The following is a 22,940-nucleotide window of genomic DNA, read 5'->3' as shown; positions in this document are numbered from 1 at the left end:
TTTGCATCAAAATTATATATTTTGTTGATCGCTTTGACAATTCAGGTATGACAGAAAAACAAGTAGCGCTAGATGTTCTACAAATGATTCTTTTACAACGGTTCTTTCTACCGAATATCGCCTCTCATTGAGGGACCTTTGGGTATTGCTCAAGTACCTATGTTTCACATTTCAGAGACTTAAGCTAATTAATGATTGAACTGATAATTAGTATGCTCTAAAGCTGTCTGGCCATAAAATACTTTTGGAACAAATTGAAGATCATTGTAGAACATGCAGATAAATAATTACTGTTACATTGCATTACAGTAAGGATTTGTAAAGATACCGACAGAAAGCTAACAAATATGTTCTTGATCGGTAAATGAGAAAAAGTATTTGGATTGTAAAAGCTATTCCTAACAAACGCTCTGTATATGCAAGTCGAACCTAAGAATAACGGTACATATGAATCTTAAAAAGTGATGCTGGAATAAACAATCATTTGCAGTTTGTTTTGTACTCTAATCCTTATTACTAAAATATCACAGGATTATGAATTTGAAAGTGTCGATAATCATGCTTCAATTAGCACCCACACCAATCTCACACAAAGATTTTGTCTTGAGTATATCTATTGTAAATAACTATCAGTCACACAAAATGAGTACATCAGTCTTTTCGTTCTTATTTACAATAAGTGATATCTTTGGCATACAAGATGCATTGCAATTGACAAAACAAAATAAAACAAAAACAAAAGATGCCACTCCGCCAGAATTGAAGTATCACAACATATTGGAATGGTTTGAAAACTTAAAAAAGCGAATAAATAGAAACTACAATAAAGAAACAAACTAAAAACAACTTAAAAATGCTAGTCTTATAAATGTACAATTTAAACTCTTAGCTATAGAAAAATACACAGTACAGGTTTTGTTTTTTTTTTCTTCTTTTTTGGTTATCATCGTAATTAGTTTAATCAATCAATTGAATACAATCTTCTTGTTTTTATTTGCTGCTCTATTCAACACTGATGCAACGTTGGGATCCAGGTTATTCCACGATTCCGATAGTTGACCGTCTGGGCTGCTCACCGTTGACCAGATGATCCGGGTGAACAAAACGATGCAAAATGTACAATGCTGTTCCAGGGATACTGCCGGTGCAAGCGACGAGAGTTGGATGGATGGAAGAGATGTGGAATATCGCTTCCATTTATTGTTGCTTTTTTGCGGGTTAAAGTTTGATGCCCAACGGTGTACGTGGTGGTACGGAGCCGATCATTACAATTACTAATATTGGATGATACAATTATCTTTAGTATGTAGCGGTATATAACCACAGTTATAATTTATGTTCTATTACATTTGACTTCGAATTGCATTTCGCAACGAAATATGCATTCAACTATCCCAATTGTTAGCGGATGAATGACGTGGTTATTGGGATTGATACCCCTATTTTCAGGGTACATTTTACACTGTCTCAAGTGTTAAAATTCAGATTGTTGCTCATTTCGAACAATAGACCAATGAGTATAAGTCTAAACATTTTCCCTAAAAACTAATGATGGGAGGGCTTACTTTTTGCGAACACATACAAAAAGAAGTCAATATAAAGTGTGTGTCTGAAGAATGTTGAAGCGGATTTCCAAAATAATGCTGCCTCATAGTAAGAAACAATACCACTAGTTAGCAGCGTATAAAACAAAACTTCGAAAGCGTTCTGATTACATATCGAACGCAGAATGAATCGTTTAAAAGGGCACATTTGATGTGCATCCTAATGTCGGGAACGGTGTTCCTCGCGACGCTCACGATCACGTTCACGTTCGCGATCACGGTCCGATGACCTATAGCGATCGTCGTTATAGTAGCGTTTGGAGTTGTCTGTTGTATTTTCCACTGTTGGTTCTGGGGTTTTGTTGCGGGGACGAGAGCGTCTAGACCTGAAACGAAATGAAGCATTCGGTGAAGATACTTTCTTGTGTATACAAATGAGTCATTCTCGCGAAAACCAGGCCGTCATTCGCAGATATAGTTAGAACTCCATTTTTTGCCATTGTTTGATAGAATATACTAAAACGACTAAAACTAGATGAGAAGCGGCCTTTTTTAGCCAAGTGGTTAGAGTCCGCGGCTACAAAGCAAAGCCATGCTTAAGATGTCTGGATTCGATTCCCGGTCGGACCAGGATATTTTCATAATGGAAATTTCCTTGACTTCCCTGGGCAAAAAGTACTATCGTACCTGCCACATGAATGCGAAAATGGCACCTTTGGCAAAGGAAGCACTCAGTTAATAAGTGGAAGTGCTCATACTAAGCTGAGAAGCAGGCTCTGTCCCTGTGAGGACGTAATGCCAAAAAACAGATGAGAAGCGTTTAGTTGATTCAAATTGGTGGACTCCTCGTATTGCCCTTCCGTCGGATGTCCATGAGCGATACTGTCCGTTTTAAATTCATTTATTTTATACTAGTTTTATCTTATTGTATAAGAAACGTCATATAGGGTCGATGTACCAATAGCCGCATAACTAAGAACAAATATTCGTATAAAATCGAAAAATAACGCTAGCGGCATTATTTTTACATCATCTGAAAGCTTTTTATCTTGGTGTTGTGGAAAAAATATGAAAACTACGAAAACTCATATGTTTGTATTTATTGTCGCTTGTGCCACTATAGGAATACATGTGCCTATAGTAGCACTATTTCTAATTTCTGTTCCTATAGTAGCACTAGCATCACGGCGTTGGCAAAACACTAATCGAAACCATATTTTTACAAGACTTTTATATTTTTCCTACAAAATATGTATCAGAAGCTTTCGTTTAATGTAAAAAAAGTTCTAAATTTATCAATTATTTCGTATAATAAAAAATAGTTTCTCTCAGTAGTGCTATTATAGGAACAATAAGTTTACTATAGGCGCAAGGGAGCTAAAATTTTGGGCGAAACTAATTATTTCGATTATTTTATGAACAAAATCAAGCTGTGTATCAATGGTACTTAGATAAATAGCTTCTGACCTTCATGTCAAAAAATATTTTGAAAAGATTTATAGCGAAACGGCCGTAAAAAGCCACTAGTGCGACTATAGGGGACTGTCTACTAAGGGAGCACCGACCCTACCTACCGAAAATAATATACTTTAAATTACGTTCATTCGTTTTGCATGAAAGTGCGGTCCTATAATCGGTTCACAAAAATTGTCGAAGCAAGCATTGTAAGGTTATGTAAATCCTATACGATCGACTACTTCTAATGAGAAGGGCCGTGGCTATTTACGAGAAGTCTAATGGCTATTTACGCCTATGAAGCGATCTTCAGAAAAGTTGTTCATCCGCTTGTTGCTGCTAGGGGCGCTACTTACCATGTAAAAATGAGCATTTTAAGCAAATTCTACTAGGATTCACAAGGGATGGAAAACTCAAGTATTCGGCAAAGTTGTTCAGGATGTCAAGAACATCCGGATAGCAGGACTTTTGATTTAAAAAAATCTGCTTGGTGTCGCGGAAGAGCAAATAAAGTTAAGCTTTTCAAGCGAGTTATATCTTCTGATCCAGATAAGATCGAAAATTCGAGTCTTGAACATCCAATACGTGAATTACTAGGAAATTAAGTGAATTAGAACTGAATCACTGGAATATGAAGTAAATCAGACCTGAAACTATTGAATATGATGTGAGACAAGCCTAAATGAGGTGAATCAGACATGATTTCCAAAAAAATAAAAAATAAAGTAGAACAATCCAGAATCTACTGAAATTCATATAATATTTGAACATGGAGTGAATTAGAAAATTAAGTGAATCAGTCCTAAACTGCTTGGAAATGGTGGGAATTCGAAATGAATTACTGGGAAATGCAGTGAAACTAAAATTTGACTTTAACTAGAAATGAATCAGACCTGAATTACAGGAATATAAAGTAATTCGGACTTTAATCTCGTACGGTTCTTTTTCAGTGGTAGTAAAAACGAAATCCTGAAGCAAAGAAAGCACCACGGAAGATAAACTAAACACAAAAAGTTATGTATTCATGTAAGGTTTGATTTCTAATCACTACTTTTTTGAACCAGTTTCCTAATTGCAAGTAATTTACGTTTTTCATTATTTTCCATACATTTTGACAGTTCTCGACTACCATTCTTCCATGCGCTTGAGTTGGAAATTTGAGAAATTTTAGAATCCAGCGTAACGCGACCCGAATCACTAACAAATGAATTGAATCAAACTATAAAACATGAATATGAAGTAAATCACACTTGTAAATGAAGTGTATCATTTAAGTATTATTGGCAGCTGATCAACAGCTTATTCAGCTAAAAATTTACTTATCCAATTGATTTCAGCTATCAATGTTTATTTAAAGTTGAAGTGGATTGTTTATGAATTCCTCATGATTCTACCCTATTACCCCGAATGGCATCAACCCGAATGCCACATTCCAGATTGTATCATTACCCCGGATGCTAATTCCCCGAATTTACAATTATCTTTACATGATGACATTTGCCTATGATATAGGAATTCGGAGTAATGGCGTTCGGGGAAATGGGGTGGAATCATTCCTCAAATATGAAGTAAATCAGCCCTGAATCTCTAGAAAACAAAATCAATCGTATTTGAAACACTTGAATATAAAGTGAACCAGACATGAATCACTTGAAAGTGGAGTTAATCTTCTCTAAACTGCTTGTACATGTAGTGAATCATGCCTGAATAACTGGAAAATGCAGTGAAACAGAACTGAATAACCTAAATAAAGGTAATTCATACCTGAATCAGGTGAATGTGAAGCAATTCAGACCTGTATCACTTGAATATAAAATGATTCAGACCTGAATCACTTGAATATGCAGTGGATCCGACATGAATTAGTTGGATATGGAGTGAATCTAACATGAATCACTTGGATATGGAGCGAATCACACATTAATCACCGGAATATGAAGTGAATCAGTCATAAGTCACTTGAATATGAGATGAACTAGTCCTGAATCATTTAAATGTGAAGTGAATCATACCTGAATCACTTGAACATATAGTGAATAAAACTTGAATATGAAGTAAATCACATGAATATGGAGTGAAACAGACATGAATCACTTGAATATAAAGTCAATCAATCCTGAACCACTTGGATATGAAGTGGTTCTGAATTGAATAATTTGAATATGACGTTAGCTAGGCCTGAACCGATCACACATGACGTAAATCATACTAGAAACAGTAGAATATGAATCAGATCAGGAACACTTGAATATACATTGTATTAGACCTGATTTAATATATAATTCTGACCCTTACTTCCAAATCACAAGACTGAAACGGCTGTCATCCACGAACAACTGGAGTGAAGCCAAAAATTTGGTGCTGGATGTTCCATATCTTGATATCGAGTTAAAGAACCAGAATGGCTACATTGTACCGCAGTAACACTGATCATGTCTCTTTAATGAATGTTCGAATCCTCTGAGCAGAATCTCAAATAGAGAAACTTAAAAGTAGATGGAGTACCGTGTACCTTTTAATTCCGCTCCTAAATGCTTATCTTTGACAGATACGCGTATTTCGACTACCACTTGCAGTCTTCTTCAGTGTCAGTTACTCGTATCCACAATACGCGTATCTGTCAAAGATAAGCATTTAGGAGCGGAATTAAAAGGTACATGGTACTCCATCTACTTTAAAACTGATCATGTGTTTTATAACGGGAGGATCCCGTCAATTTCAAGTTCAAACTGCTCATTTTCATTAGTTCACTAGCGCCACGCAGCTGAAGAATAATTAATCAAACTGTTTGCTGTCCGAATTCCTTTGCCGAATACTCGAACTTGCTATTTCATCAGGATCACAATACAGAACTAGCTTAAAATTTTCAATTTCACATGTTCATTACCGCCACCTAGCGGCAAAATTACGAACTAAACTGTTTGCCTACCAGATTTCCTTGGTCTTCTGAACAAATTTGTCGTAGACTTGAACTTTCTATCTGTTGGGGCGAATGGAGCAGAGCTGGAAGCACGGTCTTATACCGAATGACTCCTCGCTTTACCACTGGGCTTCATCCTGACAGCTGGACTGTCATGCGACTGATGCTATGTCAGTTTATATAAAAATGTCATTACGACTTCCGCCTACCCGAGAACACCATTCTATGTACCGGTACCTTTAAATAAAGTAGTCTAGTTTTAATTATTGAATTCGCGTACGCCTCATTCGGGTTATAGTTATCACGGCCACCTGTAGACGCGTATTCAACACTATCTTATCTGGATCATGAGATATAGGGGGAGATCCCCCAGTACCGGACACTTAAGCCACTAAATTCATAATTCGAAAAATATTGATTTTATGGGCTCGTGTTACCCATTTATGATAAATATTATCATTTTTATAGTGTACAAAAATAATTTGAAAATATAAATATGAATTTTGACATTGCATTTTGATGATGTATTTTAGTACCAAATTGATCGATCTTGAAAGGTGGCACACAATACCGGACACGATCTGGAAATGCCTCGAATTCTGTAAATTTGAACATCATTGAATGTGTACACTATAGGAATAGTTTATAATTGCCAATTCAATGCATTTGCAACATTCACAAGAATAATCTGAGTTTTTCTTAGTTTGCAAGATGCCTATCAAAAACCTCTTTCATATATGATGAAAAATAGCACATTTTACGATGTTGTTCTGAATGTTCATTCTTCTAAATTTTATTGCATGTTTGTTACCATGATCGACGGAACCCATGAAAAATGAATGTATTTTGAGACACTGATGCAATAATTACAAAGATATCATATAACAAATCAAGCTGTCCGAAACTGAGGGACAGGAGGTGCTTAACCAAAATTGTAATTTGTCCATATTTACTTCAATTATGGTACAAAATACATTCATACTATCAAATTAGGATTATGTTCGATCATGCTTGCAGGATCCAAAGTATTTTTTCATATTCAAAATAATTACTAATTTCAAGGATGTGTTATTCTTCGCAAACATTAGTCTACATAATAGCTGTCTTTTCTACTAATACACCATCTTGATTGGACCATGATTTCTCAATGTTTCGACTTTGTCCGGTATTGGGTGCTATCCGGCACTGGGAGATCTCCCCCTATGCTCATTTCATACGCTCACTATCGCCATCTAGCGACAGAACCAAAATGTCTGTCTTCCGGATGTTCTTAACTTTCTGAACAACTTTGCCGAATACTCGAACCAAAGACAAACAGACGTAACACTTAGAATAAATCACGATCAAAATCATAGTCGCAACAACATGTACGCCCTATGCTAAAATCACTGTGTTTGACCGATGGGCCGACAGGAGGCGGTAGTGTATAGGGGTGATCGGGGCATGATGGGCCACCTAAGGAAAACGTCATGGAATGCTATGAAAAACAGCAAAAACTATCGTTTAAATGCAAGTGATTTGTACTATAACATGTTATCTTCCACGTTATGACGATAATTAATGTTAAAATCAACTTGCAAATTGTTTAAGGAACGTTTTTGAAAACCATGATTTTCTGCGTGTTCACCAACCATATGGGGCATTATGAGCCACCTCATTCAATCGTGTGATTTTTATTTGAAACAATATAGAGAAGAGCTTATGATAACCAGCACAATATTGGAAAGAAAATTTTATCAGCTTTGCTTGGAACTAATAATTTTAGCGGCTTATTTTTGATAGATACATAACACATAGTTATCAGACCACGAAATTCTAGTATTAAATTACGACATTTGGTTCAAACTATTTTCTAGCAAAGTGTTGCACTTGTAATGGTGCACCAAGATGACTATGCAGTAAAAATAATCTAGTATATTTCGGCAGTTAATTTTTATTTTTAAAACTCTGTTTGTTTTGCTTAAATCTAGGTGGCTCATTTTGCCCCGCCCCTTCACTTTTTAAATAATATTCTGTTTTCCAACATTTTTTTCTAGAATAAATCTAATTTCGCTCTCGATTTGTTCAGTATTACCAGAAGTATCAGTTGATTGGTAAAATTTGCCAGAATAATAAATATAATTGTTTTACAGCCTTAATTGAAAACTACCAAAATTATAAGCTTTTCATGACAAAAGACAAATATGTACATTTTTGTGAATATCTCGAGTTGTAAAACAAATATTTTTACGGTTTTTATTGTGGTGGCTATTTGAAGCATCCTCTAGCAGATCATAATGACACTAGACATTGGGCCGTATGAATAAAATGTAGTAAAGTTGAGTTTACTACATTCTCGGTAGTAAACGCTATATGTGGAACACGACTGGAACATGTTTGTGTCATTTCCCTTTCTACACCTTTCGAACAAACTACAAACAACGCATTGCTATGAATAAAGGTAGCATTTACTACAAAGCTACTGGTAGTTAGCTTCAGAGGTTGCTACACATGCTTTGAGATTGCGGAATTGAATGGAATAATTTACTTTTGAGTAAAAATTATGGGAAAACGATATGAGTTTTGATATTTCGGAAGGTATTTTGAGTTTTACTTAGGAATTCTGAGGTTACGAAAACATTTGCCTCACCAATTCTGAGATTCCGGTAAGATTACCGGCAGTAGCAATTTGTAATATCCGTGTGAATTCTGGCATTACGATAATTATGTTATTTTCTAGAAATTTTAGGAGGTCGGTAGGAATTCAGATATTTATAATGTAATTGTGAATTTTACGTGTAAATTCTGACATCTCAGATTTCCTTTGGAATTCTGGAATTCCTGTAGGAACTTTGGGTTTCCGATAGGGATGTCGGATTTTTTATGATAATTCTGGAAGTTTAATTTCCATTCTAGGAATATTACGGAAATATTATAAATCTGGTAAAAACTCTAGAATTGGGGTGGGAATGGGATTCTTAATCTCTAAGAATTCTGTGGGTATCTTTGAGACGGTATTTCTGTAAGAATCTATGAGATTGCGGTGGGATTCCTGCGAATTATTGTGTGAATATTTGTAATTCTGAAAATCAATCTTTGTAATTATTGGAAAAACCTTCAAGATTCCGTTGATCTCCAGTTTCGTTTGATTTGCAAAGCAAAGCTTTAATATAAACCTTTTGAATGTCGGTAAATATTTTATAGATTTCAATGGGATTTTGTGAAATCGATAAAAATTTCAATAATTTCCAAGGGAACCCTGGTTTTTTAGAGGAGATCCTCATTGAATTCTAACGACTACCAATGGAATCACTACAATTCCCATAAACATCTCTACATTCTAAGTTCTAAAAATTCCAAGGATACTATCAGAAACCCCACCAAAATAACGAGAATATCACAGAAACACTTAAAACTTTCGGAATTCAACATGCTGTTAAGAAAACACAAGGGGAGCATCAAAATTCTACCGCAATCTCACCAGAATCTCAGTACTGGTGCAAGAAAATATGTGGTTCCTAATTTGATAACTGTAGTCTCAAGATCTCTTCATAGATGTTAAGCTAATATTTAAAAAAAATCATCAATCACTGGCGTTGGCCAAGACCGAAAACTACTCAGAAAATTCTTTGATGTACCATCATCATAAAATGTGATAAAATCATAGACATAAAGAGAATACCAGACTAATCGCAAAATTACACTACAAATCTTGTCAAATTCTTCATGATTTTGTGCAAATTGTCACGTAATCGATTAGATTCCATGCATTTCCGTCATATGCATGATTGTATTAATTTCAAGCGTCACTCTGAATAGATTGTTCTTTACGTGCAGAATCACTCTGCACTCTGAATGGAAATTTCTTAACGTGCACCTTCTGTCACTGCTCATGTTCGAAAGTAGTAAGTACTACACGGAGAAAATGAAGTACTCAAAAGTGAGTTCATTCCACTCAATTCCGGGGGTTCGTGCGTTAACCTAATTTTGGGTTGACGGGGTAGAAGTTGTTTTCATTTGCAGCAGTGCGAACAAATACCTACTGGCTACCCCATTAAACATTTGACAGTTCAACAGCCGACTAAATTGGTTGAAAAATCAGTCGATTGTTGCACCGACGCTTATGGAAGTTTAACACAGCGATCAACTGACTAATCGCTAGATTAAATCGGGTGACCGAGGAAATCTGATGTTTAGTAGGTTAACTTGCTTGGATTTTACTTAAAATACCGATTTATCCACCTATTTAGTAGGATTGCGTCGGTCCACCCTATTAAATCGGGTGATATTCGGTTGATCCCTGTGTTAATCTTCCATAAGCGTCGGTGCAATAATCGACCGATTTTTCAACCAATTTAGTCGGCTGTGAACTGTCAAATGTTTAATGGGGTAAGTTCTTTTCACTCAACCGGCAGATCAAATAACTCAACTTCCAGTACTGTGCCACTTACTCAAATTCGAGGTAACGCACTAAGGTTCGATTTTTGGGTTGTTTTGCTCTTCGCTCTCTGACAACAATAGAAGGAGCGAATGAAATGGGGAGAGAAAAATAACTCAAAAGTAAGTTAAAAAATACTCAAATATGGGTTTTTCGTTTTCTCCGTGTAGGGTTCTGTTAAGACCTTTCCGTATGAATTTCTCGAATAGATACCACATTATTGAATTGAACATCAATTATTTACGTTTGTGTGACCAACTATATAGCAGTTATTGATACACCATTTGCTTATTGTAACCAACACTAGATAGTGAACAAGACCAATTGCGTTCTACTAAAAGTAGAGATGAATCTCTATTGTATGAAATCCCATTGTACAAGAAGCACATATAAAGTCCAAGTGACAATAAGTAACAGTTAGTACAAAATACAGTCCAGTAGACAGTTAGTCCAGAAATCATCTATTATGTGAGTGATACTCAAGCCAGTTGTGCTGCTGGTCAGCGTTCAAATGGTACCAATACCATCCTATTACTTCTGTTAATACCATAAAGTTCAAGTGTACAAGTCGAAATCCACCAATATACAATGAATTGCAACAAAACGTGTTCTAGTGACTTCTGGTAGAAGAAACCATCCGTTCAGTGTACCTAAGCCAGACAAACTCCCCCATGAATTGAGCTTTTGGCGTCAACAGGTTCATTCACAAATTTTATAACGCCAAAAATGGCCATTTTGGATACCCACCCACCCCCTCGTAACGCTTTTTGTATGAATATTCTACAAATTTTGTATGAGCCGTAACATTACGGAGACACCCACCCACCCCCTTCAGCGTTATGAAATTTGTGAATGGGCCCCTACATGTTCGAAAAGTTTTTTATTCATACCAAAAGTGTAGTAAACTTTGTGGATTTTGTTTTTGAGTAGATGCTACATGTAGTAAAGTTTCACGTTTTTTATTCATATCACCCATTAAAACACTGTTTTTGAGGTCAAATCCGAGGTGGCTCATATTGCCCAGTATGTTCATATTGCCCCTAAACGTCAAACTCGAATAAAAAGATGCGAGCGCTGCGGGCCACCATATATTGGAATCGACTGTTAAAAATGTGGTCAATTAGCATCGATGAGAGTGTGGCGTCTGTTTGTCTGTGCTCGAACCACAGACAAACAGACGTAACACTTAGAACAAATCCCGATCAAAATCATAGTCACGATGACATGTACGCCCAATGCTAAATTCGGTGTGTTTGGCCGATTGACCAACAGATGGCGGTAGTGTGTAAACGTCAAACGCGAACAAAAACGATGCGAGCGCTGCGGGTGGTGGATTGGCCACCTACCATATATTTGAATCGGCCGTTAAAAAGGTGGTCGATGGACATCGGTGAGAGTGTGACGTCTGTTTGTCTGTGCTCGAACTTTCTATCTCATGTGGAACATGAAACGAAACATGCTTAAAATGCTCAATTTTACATGCATACTAGCGCCACCCCTAGCGGCAAAATGGTGATCCGAGCTCAGGGTGAATACATAATTTCTGTTTTGAAATTCCTGTTTTTTCGGTTTTCTCGGTGTATTTCGCTAAAATTCGTCTGTGTGTTGTAACTATTGCATAGTAGGTATTCGTCTAATTCGGTTTGTCTCAAGTTCGTCGAAAATCAGTCAAGCCCTGGGAGCTACCGTGGGAAAGAAAGGGTTAGGATTTATCAAAAATTGGCTTTTGGCAACTGTTTAGCACAGACAAACAGACGTAACACTTAGAACAAATCCCGATCAAAATCATAGTCACGATGACATGTACGCCCAATGCTAAATTCGGTGTGTTTGGCCGATTGACCAACAGATGGCGGTAGTGTGTAAACGTCAAACGCGAACAAAAACGATGCGAGCGCTGCGGGTGGTGGATTGGCCACCTACCATATATTTGAATCTGCCGTTAAAAAGGTGGTCGATGGACATCGGTGAGAGTGTGACGTCTGTTTGTCTGTGTGTTTAGCATGCTGGCTATCGAGGGGTCCAGCAATTTGAGTTAACCAAAATGTTTCTCGCCTAGTTTCAGCGAATTCTTTTGAACAGTGACTAAACATTTGAATTCTAACGATATGTGCCGATGACGGCCTGGTTTCTGCGATAATCACACAAATTAAAGTTTACTCACCCATCACGTTCACGCTCGCGGTCACGATCACGATCTCCTCCGCGATCTCGTTCACGCGATCGCTCCCGGTAACCGCGAGAATTTGACCGTTCTCGTCTTGATCTCGAACGAGGATGAGATGTGCGATCACGAGATCTGGACCTCTCCCGTCGGCTGTAGCTCTTTGTCTCAATGCCATGCAGAGTATCCTGGAGCGAGCTTATCAAAATCTTACACCGTTCGTCGTGAGCGACCTTGGACTGTTTGATTAAGGATATCGCCGTAGCAAGTGTTTCAATTGCACTCGAATATTCTCCAGCAGCTGCGTCCGAGACGGCTCTGTGGAATAATTCATTGTCAATGCGTTTTTTAGATGAAAGTGATTATAGAATTACCTAGCTATAGCTGAACTACTAACGGTACGATTTCGAGTCATAATCTCTTCAAATTCGGCTTCACTCAGTTGTGGAGCAATATTATGCTCTGGAAATGGACCTCCAGGGGGCTTTCCACCAGGACCTGGCCAAGGACCACGGGGTGCTGCTCCTCCCTGTGGATTGAAGTGGGGCGGAGGACCTTGTCCAGACGGAGGACCATGTGGGGTCGGTCCGCCGTTTGGATGATTAGGTGGTCCGCCTCCTTGATTGAAGAATGCGGGATTCACGTGAGGTGCAGGACCTTGTGGCCCAGGACCACCCATCGGAGGACCACGAGATGGGCCTTGCATATGAGGAGGCCCTTGACGAGGCCCAGGTGGTCCAGGTGGAAAACCGCCAGGTCCGCCATGCATTGGAGGACCATTCCAGTCCGGCCTTGGTCCACGGGAAGGAGGTCCTTGATACTGAAAAAGATTCATAATAGCACCACACGTTAATAACACGATTTTCTCACCCACACACCAATAAAGGATGCGAAACATTAAACGATTAAGAAAAATGAGCAAGACATATTTACATCCATGAATCTCTGTGATCTCTGTGATGGGTAAGGCGGTTTATTTACCATTTGCGGTCTATGTGGCATCGGACCTGGTCCACCCGGCCCACCAGGTCTTGGACCATTCATCCTTGGTGGCCCATTCCATTGACCTTGGTTTTGGAATCGTGGTGGACCTTGTTGCGGAGGTCCGTTTCCTTGATGCATTGGTGGACCCTGTGAGAATTATTATGTAAATTAGCGATGATGAATGAAATGATAACACAACTAACTCAAGCGTCCCATTAAACAATAAAATTATCTACCTAAACGTTCATGCACACACAGGCAAAACTTGTTTGTAGGAAATACAAATCTGCTATCCAACGTAATTCTATAACACTAGCCCGAATATGAGAAGCGTGAATTCCACTATTGTTGAAGCATATACCTAACACGAAAGAACAGCATATGTTTCAAAAAATGTATGAATTCAACTGACTTATTAGTTGCTCATGACGTTAAAAGTCTTTTAGTTTATAAGCCTTGTAAAAATAGTCGATGATTAGAAGCAGGAAAGATCACTGACAAAATTTAAAATCTATTTATCTGAAAAATAGACAATGTTTATTATTCGGGCTAGTGGCATTCGGGCAAGTGACTTTCGAGTTAGTGACGTAGAATTTTAAAATGTAACCTCTAATATCTCTCATTTTTTTTTGCAGTTGAAATTAATAAGGTTAACCCTGTTTGACTGTTCGTGGTAAACGTTACGTTATATCAAAGTATTGTATAGTATATTTTCTGTATTTTAATATTTTTGGCTTAAACTTTGAAATTCCTCTTTTTATGTGATTTAAATTCAGAAGAGTACATGAATGTTTTGGAAACTTCCGAAAAATAAGCCATCCCTACTGTATAGCAATAGATTTCATATTCGTTGAACCACACAAAACATACACCCAGATTAGAAATACAATTTCACCAACCTGTGGTCTCGGTGGTCCTGGAGGGCCTCCCATGTGCATAGGTGGTCCAGGCATGGGGTGGTTATGGGGTGGCCTCATTCCCGGCGGCATATTCGGTCCCATGCCCATTCGCGGAGGACCACCCGGTCCATTGGGTCCTCCCGGTGGTCCACCCATAGGTCCTCCCGGTCCCATCGGGCCCATTCCCATGTTTGGCGCCGGAGGCCGCGGTGGCCCATTAGTCTGACCCTGCGCCGGCGGAGTCGGACGAGTTTTCTGCTGGCTTTCGAACTGATTCAACGCCTGTTTGGTCGGCAAAGTGACAACGGGATTCTGGCCGTGCAGCTCCTTTTTCGGCAAACGTTCCATCACGTATCGCATACTGTTCTCCGAACCGAGCGAAACCACACAAAATCCTTTCGATTGTCCATTGGCACGGTTTTCGAAGAATTTCACTTCTTGAAAATCATTAACGCCCACTTCCGCAATCGCGTCCGCTATATCCTGATCCGTTGTCCACCAGGACAGGTTGCCGACATACAACTGAAACCTCCGAGCCATATGATTCATCGGTCCCGACCCATGATGATGATAAGCACCATTAGTGTCCACTCCATCTAGGCGCTCCATTGACGGACCTCTGCCGGAACTATTCCTCCCATGGTCTCCCGAAGGAGTTATAACATCGTCATATAAATCACCACCTTCTCCGCCGAATTCCTCCTAAAAACAACAAACAGTGCACCATTAGCCCAAATGTTAAACAAATCTCATTATAATCCTTACGTTTGTCTGGGTAAAATCCTGCTCCAGATCATCAGCATACAAATCAATATCCACGCCATCGGCCATCTTTCCTTCTCATTCGATAGCCAAAAGTAGGGCTCCGCGAATCAACCGAATTCTTCCCCCGCGATTATTCACCACTCAGCTCCACCAAACTTATCACAAAATAATCCCAAACGAAGCGGCATACACTCGCGAAATCGGTTCACAACCCCAGGCTTGACAAACAAGCGAAATTACGCGAAGACTAGCAATGTAAAACTCTTCCCGATGCGAGTTTTTCCTTCTCGAATCAAAACTTTCAGCGAAAATGCCGCAAACCGAATGAACGAAGACGAAGTAAGAAGAAGAGGAGCGTTCGAAAACGCCAACACGCCGAACTGTCATTCTAGTACCTCACACGCGCACCGGAGAACGGAATCCGGAAAGGGGTCCAACGATGATATGCGGCGTGAAAATTTTTGTAATCGAGCCGAAACTACACTGAAAGGAACGTTGAAGTGGTTGAAGTGATCACGGAGATGAGGTTCCATATGGAAGTGCACTGAATTTTGGATTGTTTCAACGGTGCGATTCAAAAGTGATTTCCATATTGTCGCGCGCCCACCAAATCGGAACGCGCGTGTGGGACACGCGACCTGTGACTCGTTCCCGACATAACTGTCATAATGACATGTGTGGCGCTGCATTATTACCAAAGACAATTTTTTATTACGATGTTTATGAACACAGCGCACTATTCAAATGTCGCGACGTTTGGAGATTGAGAAAAAAAATGTTTGTCCTTATTTCTGTCGGATCCATAATATTAACTTCAAATGTGTTTCAATGAGTCGTATGAATAAAACCAAGTACTTGCTCATGCCCATCCGATTTGAGCAAAGTAAACTGTCTGAGCATTTACTCAATCCGTACGAACTGTGCTACACTGAGGAAACGGAACGTATGAGGTACATAAGAATTTCTTATGGAATAACGACATAAGAAGTATTTTGTTCTTCATTCGAGAATCTTATAACATTCCACAACAGACTTATGAAATAACACTCATTACATAGACAGATATAATTCCATAAGAAACTCTTTTTGGATATCATACGCATTGATCATTGACATTCATAAGATAATCCAATGGAGTACGATTTTCTTAACAATTTCATACGAAAATCTTATGAATTACGTGGAGAGATGCTAGTAACAAAATATTCACGATTGAGATTCATAAGCACGCGTATGACAATGATTAGTAACACTTGTGAAAAACAGTCGACTTCCTATCAAAAACAACGTAAGAATTCCATACGAAATTCTTTTGGAATAAAGACACAAGAAGCATCTAATGAGACTCATAAGAAAAACTTGTGAACTTCAATCGATCATTGCGTTCATAATACAAATAGGTATAATATCATAAGATACTCTTATGAAGGATCATAGATATCAATTACGGAATTCTTTAGGACCATTATGTATTTAGAGAATCGCTCTTTGAATTTAGGAAAATAAAGATATTCATAAGATCTCTAATGATAACGACAAGAATTTCTTGTGAATATCGGACGTTTTGTGTTTCATAAGAGTCTTATGAAAGAGAGAAAACCAGTCAAGAAATCAATTCACAAGCGGTCTCTTATGAAATTCGTACGCAATTTCTGGCTCAGTGTAGTACTGAGTTGTAAGAAGAAGGGTACACGGTGGTTTGCGAACACCCTTTAATAGGTAAAAAAAATACCCATTATCGAATAGAAGTCATATCTGTCATAAAATGGGGGAATTTCACAATCATGAAATAGGGGACGGACCTGGTGTAGTGGTTAGAACACTTGCCTCTCACGCCGAGGACCTGGGATCGAATCCCATCCCCCGACATAGTCACTTATGACGTAAAAAGTTATAGTGACGACTTCCTTCGGAAAGGAAGTAAAGCCGTTGGTCCCTAGATGAACTAGCCCAGGGCTAAAAATCTCGTTAATAAAGTCAAACCAACCAACAATCATGAAATGGGCAAAAAATACTCATTCTTTTAACTCGCATACAGTATATAAACGGGTAAAATTTTACTCAACACGCAGCGAACTGGACTATCGAATTTAATATATTTTGCCTTATGAAAGGTGTAACGATTATTGCAATACGAACGCTTTATGTATCGTTTTAACGTCACTTCTCATCAAGGCGTCAATTGGCGCGTGGTGTACGCTCGGACCTATCGATCGCAAGGTTCTTGGTTCGATTCCAGGTTGCCGCGTTAAACGTTTTTTGTTTTCAAATTCTGGTTTCATAAGGCAAATTTATGAATTTCAACCCGATTTCTTGTGGCGAATTTTCATAAGGGCCCATTCACAAATTTCATAACGCTAGAGGGGGTGGGTGGGTGTCCTAGCGATGTTACGGTCCATACAAAAATTTAATAACATTCATACAAAAAGCGTTACAAGGGGGTGGGTGGGTGTCAAAAATAGCCAATTTCAGCGTTATGAAATAAATGAATGAGCCCTAAGGGGTTCCTATGTTTATCGATAGTCCATTTGCCTGAGTGAATAATAGGTGAAAAATTAGTTGGCATAGAAAAAACAATCCTGTGCGACCATCATCAGTTGGCGGAAGAGCCATTTGTTGAGCAATCGAATATTAATATTATTGTCGCACCGCCACCAAACCGGATCGCGCCAGTGAGACTCGCGACGCGCCTCAACTCGCGCGATTTTGAAATCAGTTTTTTAGTGTGGCGCTGCATTCTTACGATTTTTGTGAATACAGCGCACTATTCACATATAAGCTGCGACGTACGGGGCCCGAGAAAACAATAATTATAAAAAAAAGTTGGTCTTGATTTCTACCGGATACATAATATCGTCCAAGACGCAAAGCTTGGGTGCTCACGTGACATTACTTGCATTATGTGCATGAATTGATGTTCATTCAATTTTTGTCACTTTTGATGAAATGCGAAAATGTGTTTTAATCAGTTACGCGCTTTTTCCATGTTAGTCCAATGTTTGAGATCTGGGCTCACAGTGACAGTTCGTGACAGCGGAATCCCGGCTCACTGTGACGTACAGAAATTTTGTATTGGTTTCTCCCTCCCAGGTCTGAACGTAGCATTACATCAACTTTTCGCATTCAGAAGCCCCTCGAAAAATTTATGAAGCGCCGCGTCGATTCCAAGTGCATAAGCTGTCAAGCTCATTTCCGCTTGTCGCTGTTCGTTCTCTTTTCATTGTCGAGTCTTGACAAAGCAACACGCATTGTGGACGAGCTAAGGTTGGTTGCTCATTATTTCTGTAAAGTGAAATAAATTTGTAGCTTTGTTCGATTTTCAAATTGAAATGGTTTCAAAAGTTTTAAGCAGTGCAGAAGTTTTCTTATCATTCAATCAAAATTGAAGAGCATTATCAACTTTCCTATCAAGCGCCACGTTTTCATTCAACGCTTCTTCCATCTTGTTTCTCCCGGAATTCCAGGTGCTAACGTCCGCCCGGCAACATCATGGTAAACCATCGTATTCCGTCGGTCTTCTCCAAGACCTATGTGACCCCGCGTCGTCCGTTCGAAAAGCCGCGTCTCGATGCGGAATTGAAGATCATCGGCCAGTACGGTCTGCGCAACAAGCGTGAGGTCTGGCGTGTCAAGTACACTCTGGCCAAGATCCGTAAGGCGGCCCGAGAGCTGCTTACCCTCGAGGAGAAGGACGAGAAGCGTCTCTTCCAAGGTAAGATGATTTTATTATATTTATGATTAAATTGTTGGAGAGCGGGGGGGTCACCGAACCGGGGGAAAGCGGGAATTTCAGGGCTGGTAGCAGGTCTCTTTTCACAGACTTGATCTCTAATGCAATTCTTCAAAAAGTAGGTGGCCACCCTGTGTAAAGTTTCTAGTTTTTTATGATGAAATTTCTAGTTACCATAAATTCTGACACCTCTTGGCAGAACTAATCCTGTTGAAAGTAACTATTTCAATAAACTGATGTATTAAATTAAACACGTTACAAAGTTTAATCAAAATTTCTAGCGAATGTTAGCTAATCGGTATCGCCTTTTTTCAGGTAATGCTCTGCTGCGTCGTCTGGTTCGTATCGGAGTGCTGGATGAATCCCGCATGAAGCTCGATTACGTTCTCGGTCTGAAGATCGAAGATTTCCTGGAGCGCCGTCTGCAGACTCAGGTCTTCAAGCTTGGATTGGCCAAGTCCTACCATCATGCTCGCGTCCTGATCCGCCAAAGACACATTCGGTAATTATTCATACACTCTTACGATTTCCACTTTTAGAGCAGGTCGAATCGAACAACAGATGTTCATGCTGTGCATTTCTTTCCATCTCAGTTCTTTAGTGAGATTTTGCGATGGCTTGCTGTCGCAAATGATCGTGAGTGCCACTTAGATATCGGGGGTAACTCCCGGGTACCTAACGCCTCACACTGATCGAATGGGAATTATTCCAGAAGGGGGACCATGAGTCCTCATGGAATACACTCCGTTCGGGATGGATTGATCTCTAGTATCTCGCAAGGATAAGAACGTCAACGGGAAGTGGATGCATAGAACCGTCGAACGCCAGGTAAAATTTAAACCATTTATAGAAAGGGAATGTTTTAAATCAATCTTGCAACCAGAGGTGAAAATATGCTCAAATAACATGCAGTTTGTCACCTTATTCACAGAAGAAAGGATCTATAAAGATCTCGATTATGTTACTTACGACCTTGTACTAGCATATGCTTAATGTAAAGAAGCATTTTATAATTGTTACGAAAAGCTCTTGGGTATCAGAAAAAAACTCATCAATAACCCCACGGCCACGCTTGGTACGGCCTAAATATGGTTGTAATCGAGTGCCAGAAGAGCAACGGTAACTGCTCACGTTTTATACGTTGGGGAAGATAACAATTTCACATTAGGAACCTTTCTACTTCTACAATATGAGGAGAAATGGGCCGAAAAATGTGAGACATTACACCGAAAAAAAAAAAGAATAATTTCTGGTAACCAAGGTGCGGTTTTGTTTGTAGTAAATTGCAATTGAAGTACTCATCAGTACAATTATCCCCACGGCCACGCTTGGTACGACTTAACTATGGTTGTAACCGAGTGCCAGAAGAGCAACGGTAACTGCTCACGTTTCATACGTTGGGGAAGAGTAAAATATCGCATTAGGAACCTTTCTGCTTCAACTAACATGAAGAGAAACGGGCCGAAAAATGTGAAACATTGTGTTAAATCTAAACAGTATCTAGTCTTTACTTTCTAATATAAATTCCTAGTAGTTTACAGCCTTCCCACAGATGTATAAGTTACAGATATAGATCAATGTAGGATTAAAACCAGAATTTCAAATCAAATAGATTTACAATTACGCAAAAAAAAGTTCACATATGTAATGTAATAATCAGTTTTGATTCCATTTTTACACATTTCTGTCAAAAATGAAATGTCAAACATATTCCTAGAGGCTTTGCTTTATAACTGTGAGGCAGCGACAGCAAGCAATACCACTGTTATTTAAGGTATATTAATGGAATCAACTGTATTCTGCAGTGCTAGTGAGGTAATTCTGTTTTGTACAACGGCATCTTGATTTTAAATATATTGTTTTGAAAAATTACCCTTAGTTGATCCATATTTGTGGGATGGCTGTAGATGCGCTTATTCTAAAAATCGTCAGTCAAATGGTATTTCAAAACTTGACTAATACGCTACACGTTGCAATTAGGAGTTGCACAATAATGATTTCACCCCACGGCCACGCTTGGTACGACTTTAATTATGGTTGTAACCGAGTGCCAGAAGAGCAACGGTAACTGCTCACGTTTTAAACGTTGGGGAAGATTGAAATTTCTCATTAGGAACCTTTCTGCTTCTAATAATATGAAGAGAAACGGGCCGAAAAATGTGAGACATTGTTTTATATATCTTATACTTTCTCAAATAGCTTCGTAGTAACTTTCAATCGCTTCACAGATATGGATCAATGTTTCATATTCTATATTTTAATGACATGATCGATTTATTTTCATCGATCATATTCAGTGTATAGAGATGCCAATATACAAGTAAAAAACTGCTAACAAACTTGCATCTTGTCATCTCTATTCACTGAAAAGAGAAATCGACCATTTTGCTTACAATGTTTGGTGAAACAGACCCTTTAGTTGATCCATAACTGTAGGGTGACAGTGCATGTACTTCTAAATTTATAGAAACGAACAGCACGGCAAAACTGACTGACACGCTATTCTGCCTTCATACATAGGCAAAGGACGACTGTTGCAAACGAGTCTCTTTCAAAACAATGTTTTACCCCACGGCCACGCTTGGTACGACCTTACTATGGTTGTAATCGAGTGCCAGAAGAGCAACGGTAACTGCTCACGTTTCATACGTTGGGGAAGAGTAAAACATCTCATTAGGAACCTTTCTACTTCTAATAACATGAAGAGAAATGGGCCGAAAAATGTGATACACTGATACTTTACGAATCTCGTTCTTTAAATACAATGGAGTCCAATAACCCCACGGCCACGCCCGGATTGACCATACCGTGTCGATTTCGGGTGCCAGACGAGCAATGGTAACTGCTCATAATACACACGTCGGGGAAGAAAAAATAGTCGTATTAGGAACCTTTTTGTTACCTACAAGATGGGCAAAAACGGGCCGAAAAATATGACACACTACATACGAAAATGTCACTCGAAAACGTCACTTCAATGCGATCGAACAATGAACCCCTCGGCCACGCCCTGATCGTGCAATCCACCAGCTGATTTAGGGTGCCAGAAGAGCAATGGTAACTGCTCATATTCACACACGCAGGGGAAGATTAAAACTTCATTAGGAACCTTTGCTGCTTGCTAACGGTAGCCGCAAATGGGCCGAAAAATGAAGGACACTATTTTCTTGGATTGAAGCGACGTTTTCATTCTGACCACTACTAAATTTAATCATATACTTTTAATGCTTTATATATTTAAAAGAAGTTCTAACGATCTTATTTCACTCTTTTCCCTCTCAATCCGACAGCGTTCGCAAGCAGGTCGTGAACATCCCGTCGTTCATCGTCCGGTTGGATTCCCAGAAGCACATCGACTTCTCGCTCAAGTCGCCCTTCGGTGGTGGCCGTCCTGGTCGCGTCAAGAGGAAGAACATGAAGAAGGGCCAGGGTGGCAGCGGTGGTGCTGATGAGGAGGAAGAAGATTAAGCCACTCGCTTTTCGATGTACAGATAAAACACCGATTCGGAATGTCTAGGCCGTTTTGTCATTGTCTAGTGTGGCAAACAAGGTTGCCGGCAACTACCGCAGAAGCCGGATGTTCGGTTGGTGTTTTTATTCGGATAAGGAAAAATTTAAAATAAAAACTTTTATTGTCAAAAGTTAATTTTTGGTCTTTCTTATTTAGGGATAATGTTTTAGACAGAGCCTTTACAACTCAGTCGTCGCGCTGTTGTATTTTGTACAACACTAATGAAAAAAACCTCGGTGGTCATCACGTGACGACTGGAAGGTTAATGATTAAGGCTCAAGAATCCAACATTCAATCATCAAAATTTGAAAACCTGATATTTTGTTCAAATTCTAATCAATCCTTATGAAAATCTATCATCGTATTTCAGATAGCAAGTGCAATGCAATGATAGATTTTCTTGAGCATTGCTTTAATTTTGAGCAAAAAAAAACTGGTTTTGAAAATTTGTAAAACAATGATAGTTATTTTCTTCTTAATCATAAATGATAGGGGTAAGAAGCAATGAGAATATATTCTCATTGGGGTAGAAGCAAAGAGGTGTAATTGAC

At 39.0% G+C, this 22,940-nt stretch overlaps 2 protein-coding genes across 4 annotated transcripts; one reads left to right on the top strand and one right to left on the bottom strand.

Annotated features, from left to right (window-relative positions):
• On the bottom strand, positions 1–15,492 carry LOC23687584 (cleavage and polyadenylation specificity factor subunit CG7185). 3 transcript variants are annotated; one of them, XM_021843035.1, is made up of 6 exons: positions 15,149–15,474; positions 14,384–15,085; positions 13,434–13,631; positions 12,875–13,320; positions 12,501–12,818; positions 1–1,930 (listed from the first exon to the last, which is right to left on the bottom strand). In XM_021843035.1, exons 1-6 carry the CDS (start codon positions 15,212–15,214, stop codon positions 1,765–1,767), a joined length of 1,896 nt encoding a protein of 631 aa, XP_021698727.1. In that variant the 5' UTR covers positions 15,215–15,474; the 3' UTR covers positions 1–1,764. The 3 variants fall into 3 exon arrangements, with proteins under 3 accessions (XP_021698727.1, XP_021698728.1, XP_011493066.2); XM_011494764.2 differs by having other exon boundaries at positions 858–1,930; positions 13,482–13,631; positions 15,149–15,492; XM_021843036.1 differs by lacking the exon at positions 13,434–13,631 and having other exon boundaries at positions 15,149–15,492.
• Positions 15,493–18,286: 2,794 nt separating this feature from the next.
• LOC5572284 (40S ribosomal protein S9) lies at positions 18,287–22,524 on the top strand. Its single transcript, XM_001653919.2, has 4 exons — positions 18,287–18,412; positions 18,613–18,860; positions 19,194–19,380; positions 22,169–22,524. Exons 2-4 carry the CDS (start codon positions 18,638–18,640, stop codon positions 22,344–22,346), a joined length of 588 nt encoding a protein of 195 aa, XP_001653969.1. The 5' UTR covers positions 18,287–18,412; positions 18,613–18,637; the 3' UTR covers positions 22,347–22,524.
• Positions 22,525–22,940: the final 416 nt, after the last annotated feature.

Source organism: Aedes aegypti, chromosome 2, assembly GCF_002204515.2.
Source record: "Aedes aegypti strain LVP_AGWG chromosome 2, AaegL5.0 Primary Assembly, whole genome shotgun sequence".
Lineage (NCBI taxonomy): Eukaryota > Metazoa > Arthropoda > Insecta > Diptera > Culicidae > Aedes > Aedes aegypti.
Note: the sequence above shows the minus strand (reverse complement) of the source record. Positions and strands in the feature narration are given on the sequence as shown.

What these genes read in the sequence shown, in the direction of transcription:
- LOC23687584 (XM_021843035.1), bottom strand. Translation starts at nt 15,214, where the DNA reads ATGGCCGATGGCGTGGATATTGATTTGTATGCTGATGATCTGGAGCAG. An exon ending in GATCACAGAGATTCATGGAT is followed by an intron (nt 13,321 to 13,433) that starts GTAAATATGTCT and finishes AATCTTTTTCAG; the next exon opens with TATCAAGGACCTCCTTCCCG. An exon ending in CGCGAGCGTGAACGTGATGG is followed by an intron (nt 1,931 to 12,500) that starts GTGAGTAAACTT and finishes ATTTCGTTTCAG; the next exon opens with GTCTAGACGCTCTCGTCCCC.
- LOC5572284 (XM_001653919.2), top strand. Translation starts at nt 18,638, where the DNA reads ATGGTAAACCATCGTATTCCGTCGGTCTTCTCCAAGACCTATGTGACC. An exon ending in CGAGAAGCGTCTCTTCCAAG is followed by an intron (nt 18,861 to 19,193) that starts GTAAGATGATTT and finishes GCCTTTTTTCAG; the next exon opens with GTAATGCTCTGCTGCGTCGT. An exon ending in ATCCGCCAAAGACACATTCG is followed by an intron (nt 19,381 to 22,168) that starts GTAATTATTCAT and finishes TCAATCCGACAG; the next exon opens with CGTTCGCAAGCAGGTCGTGA.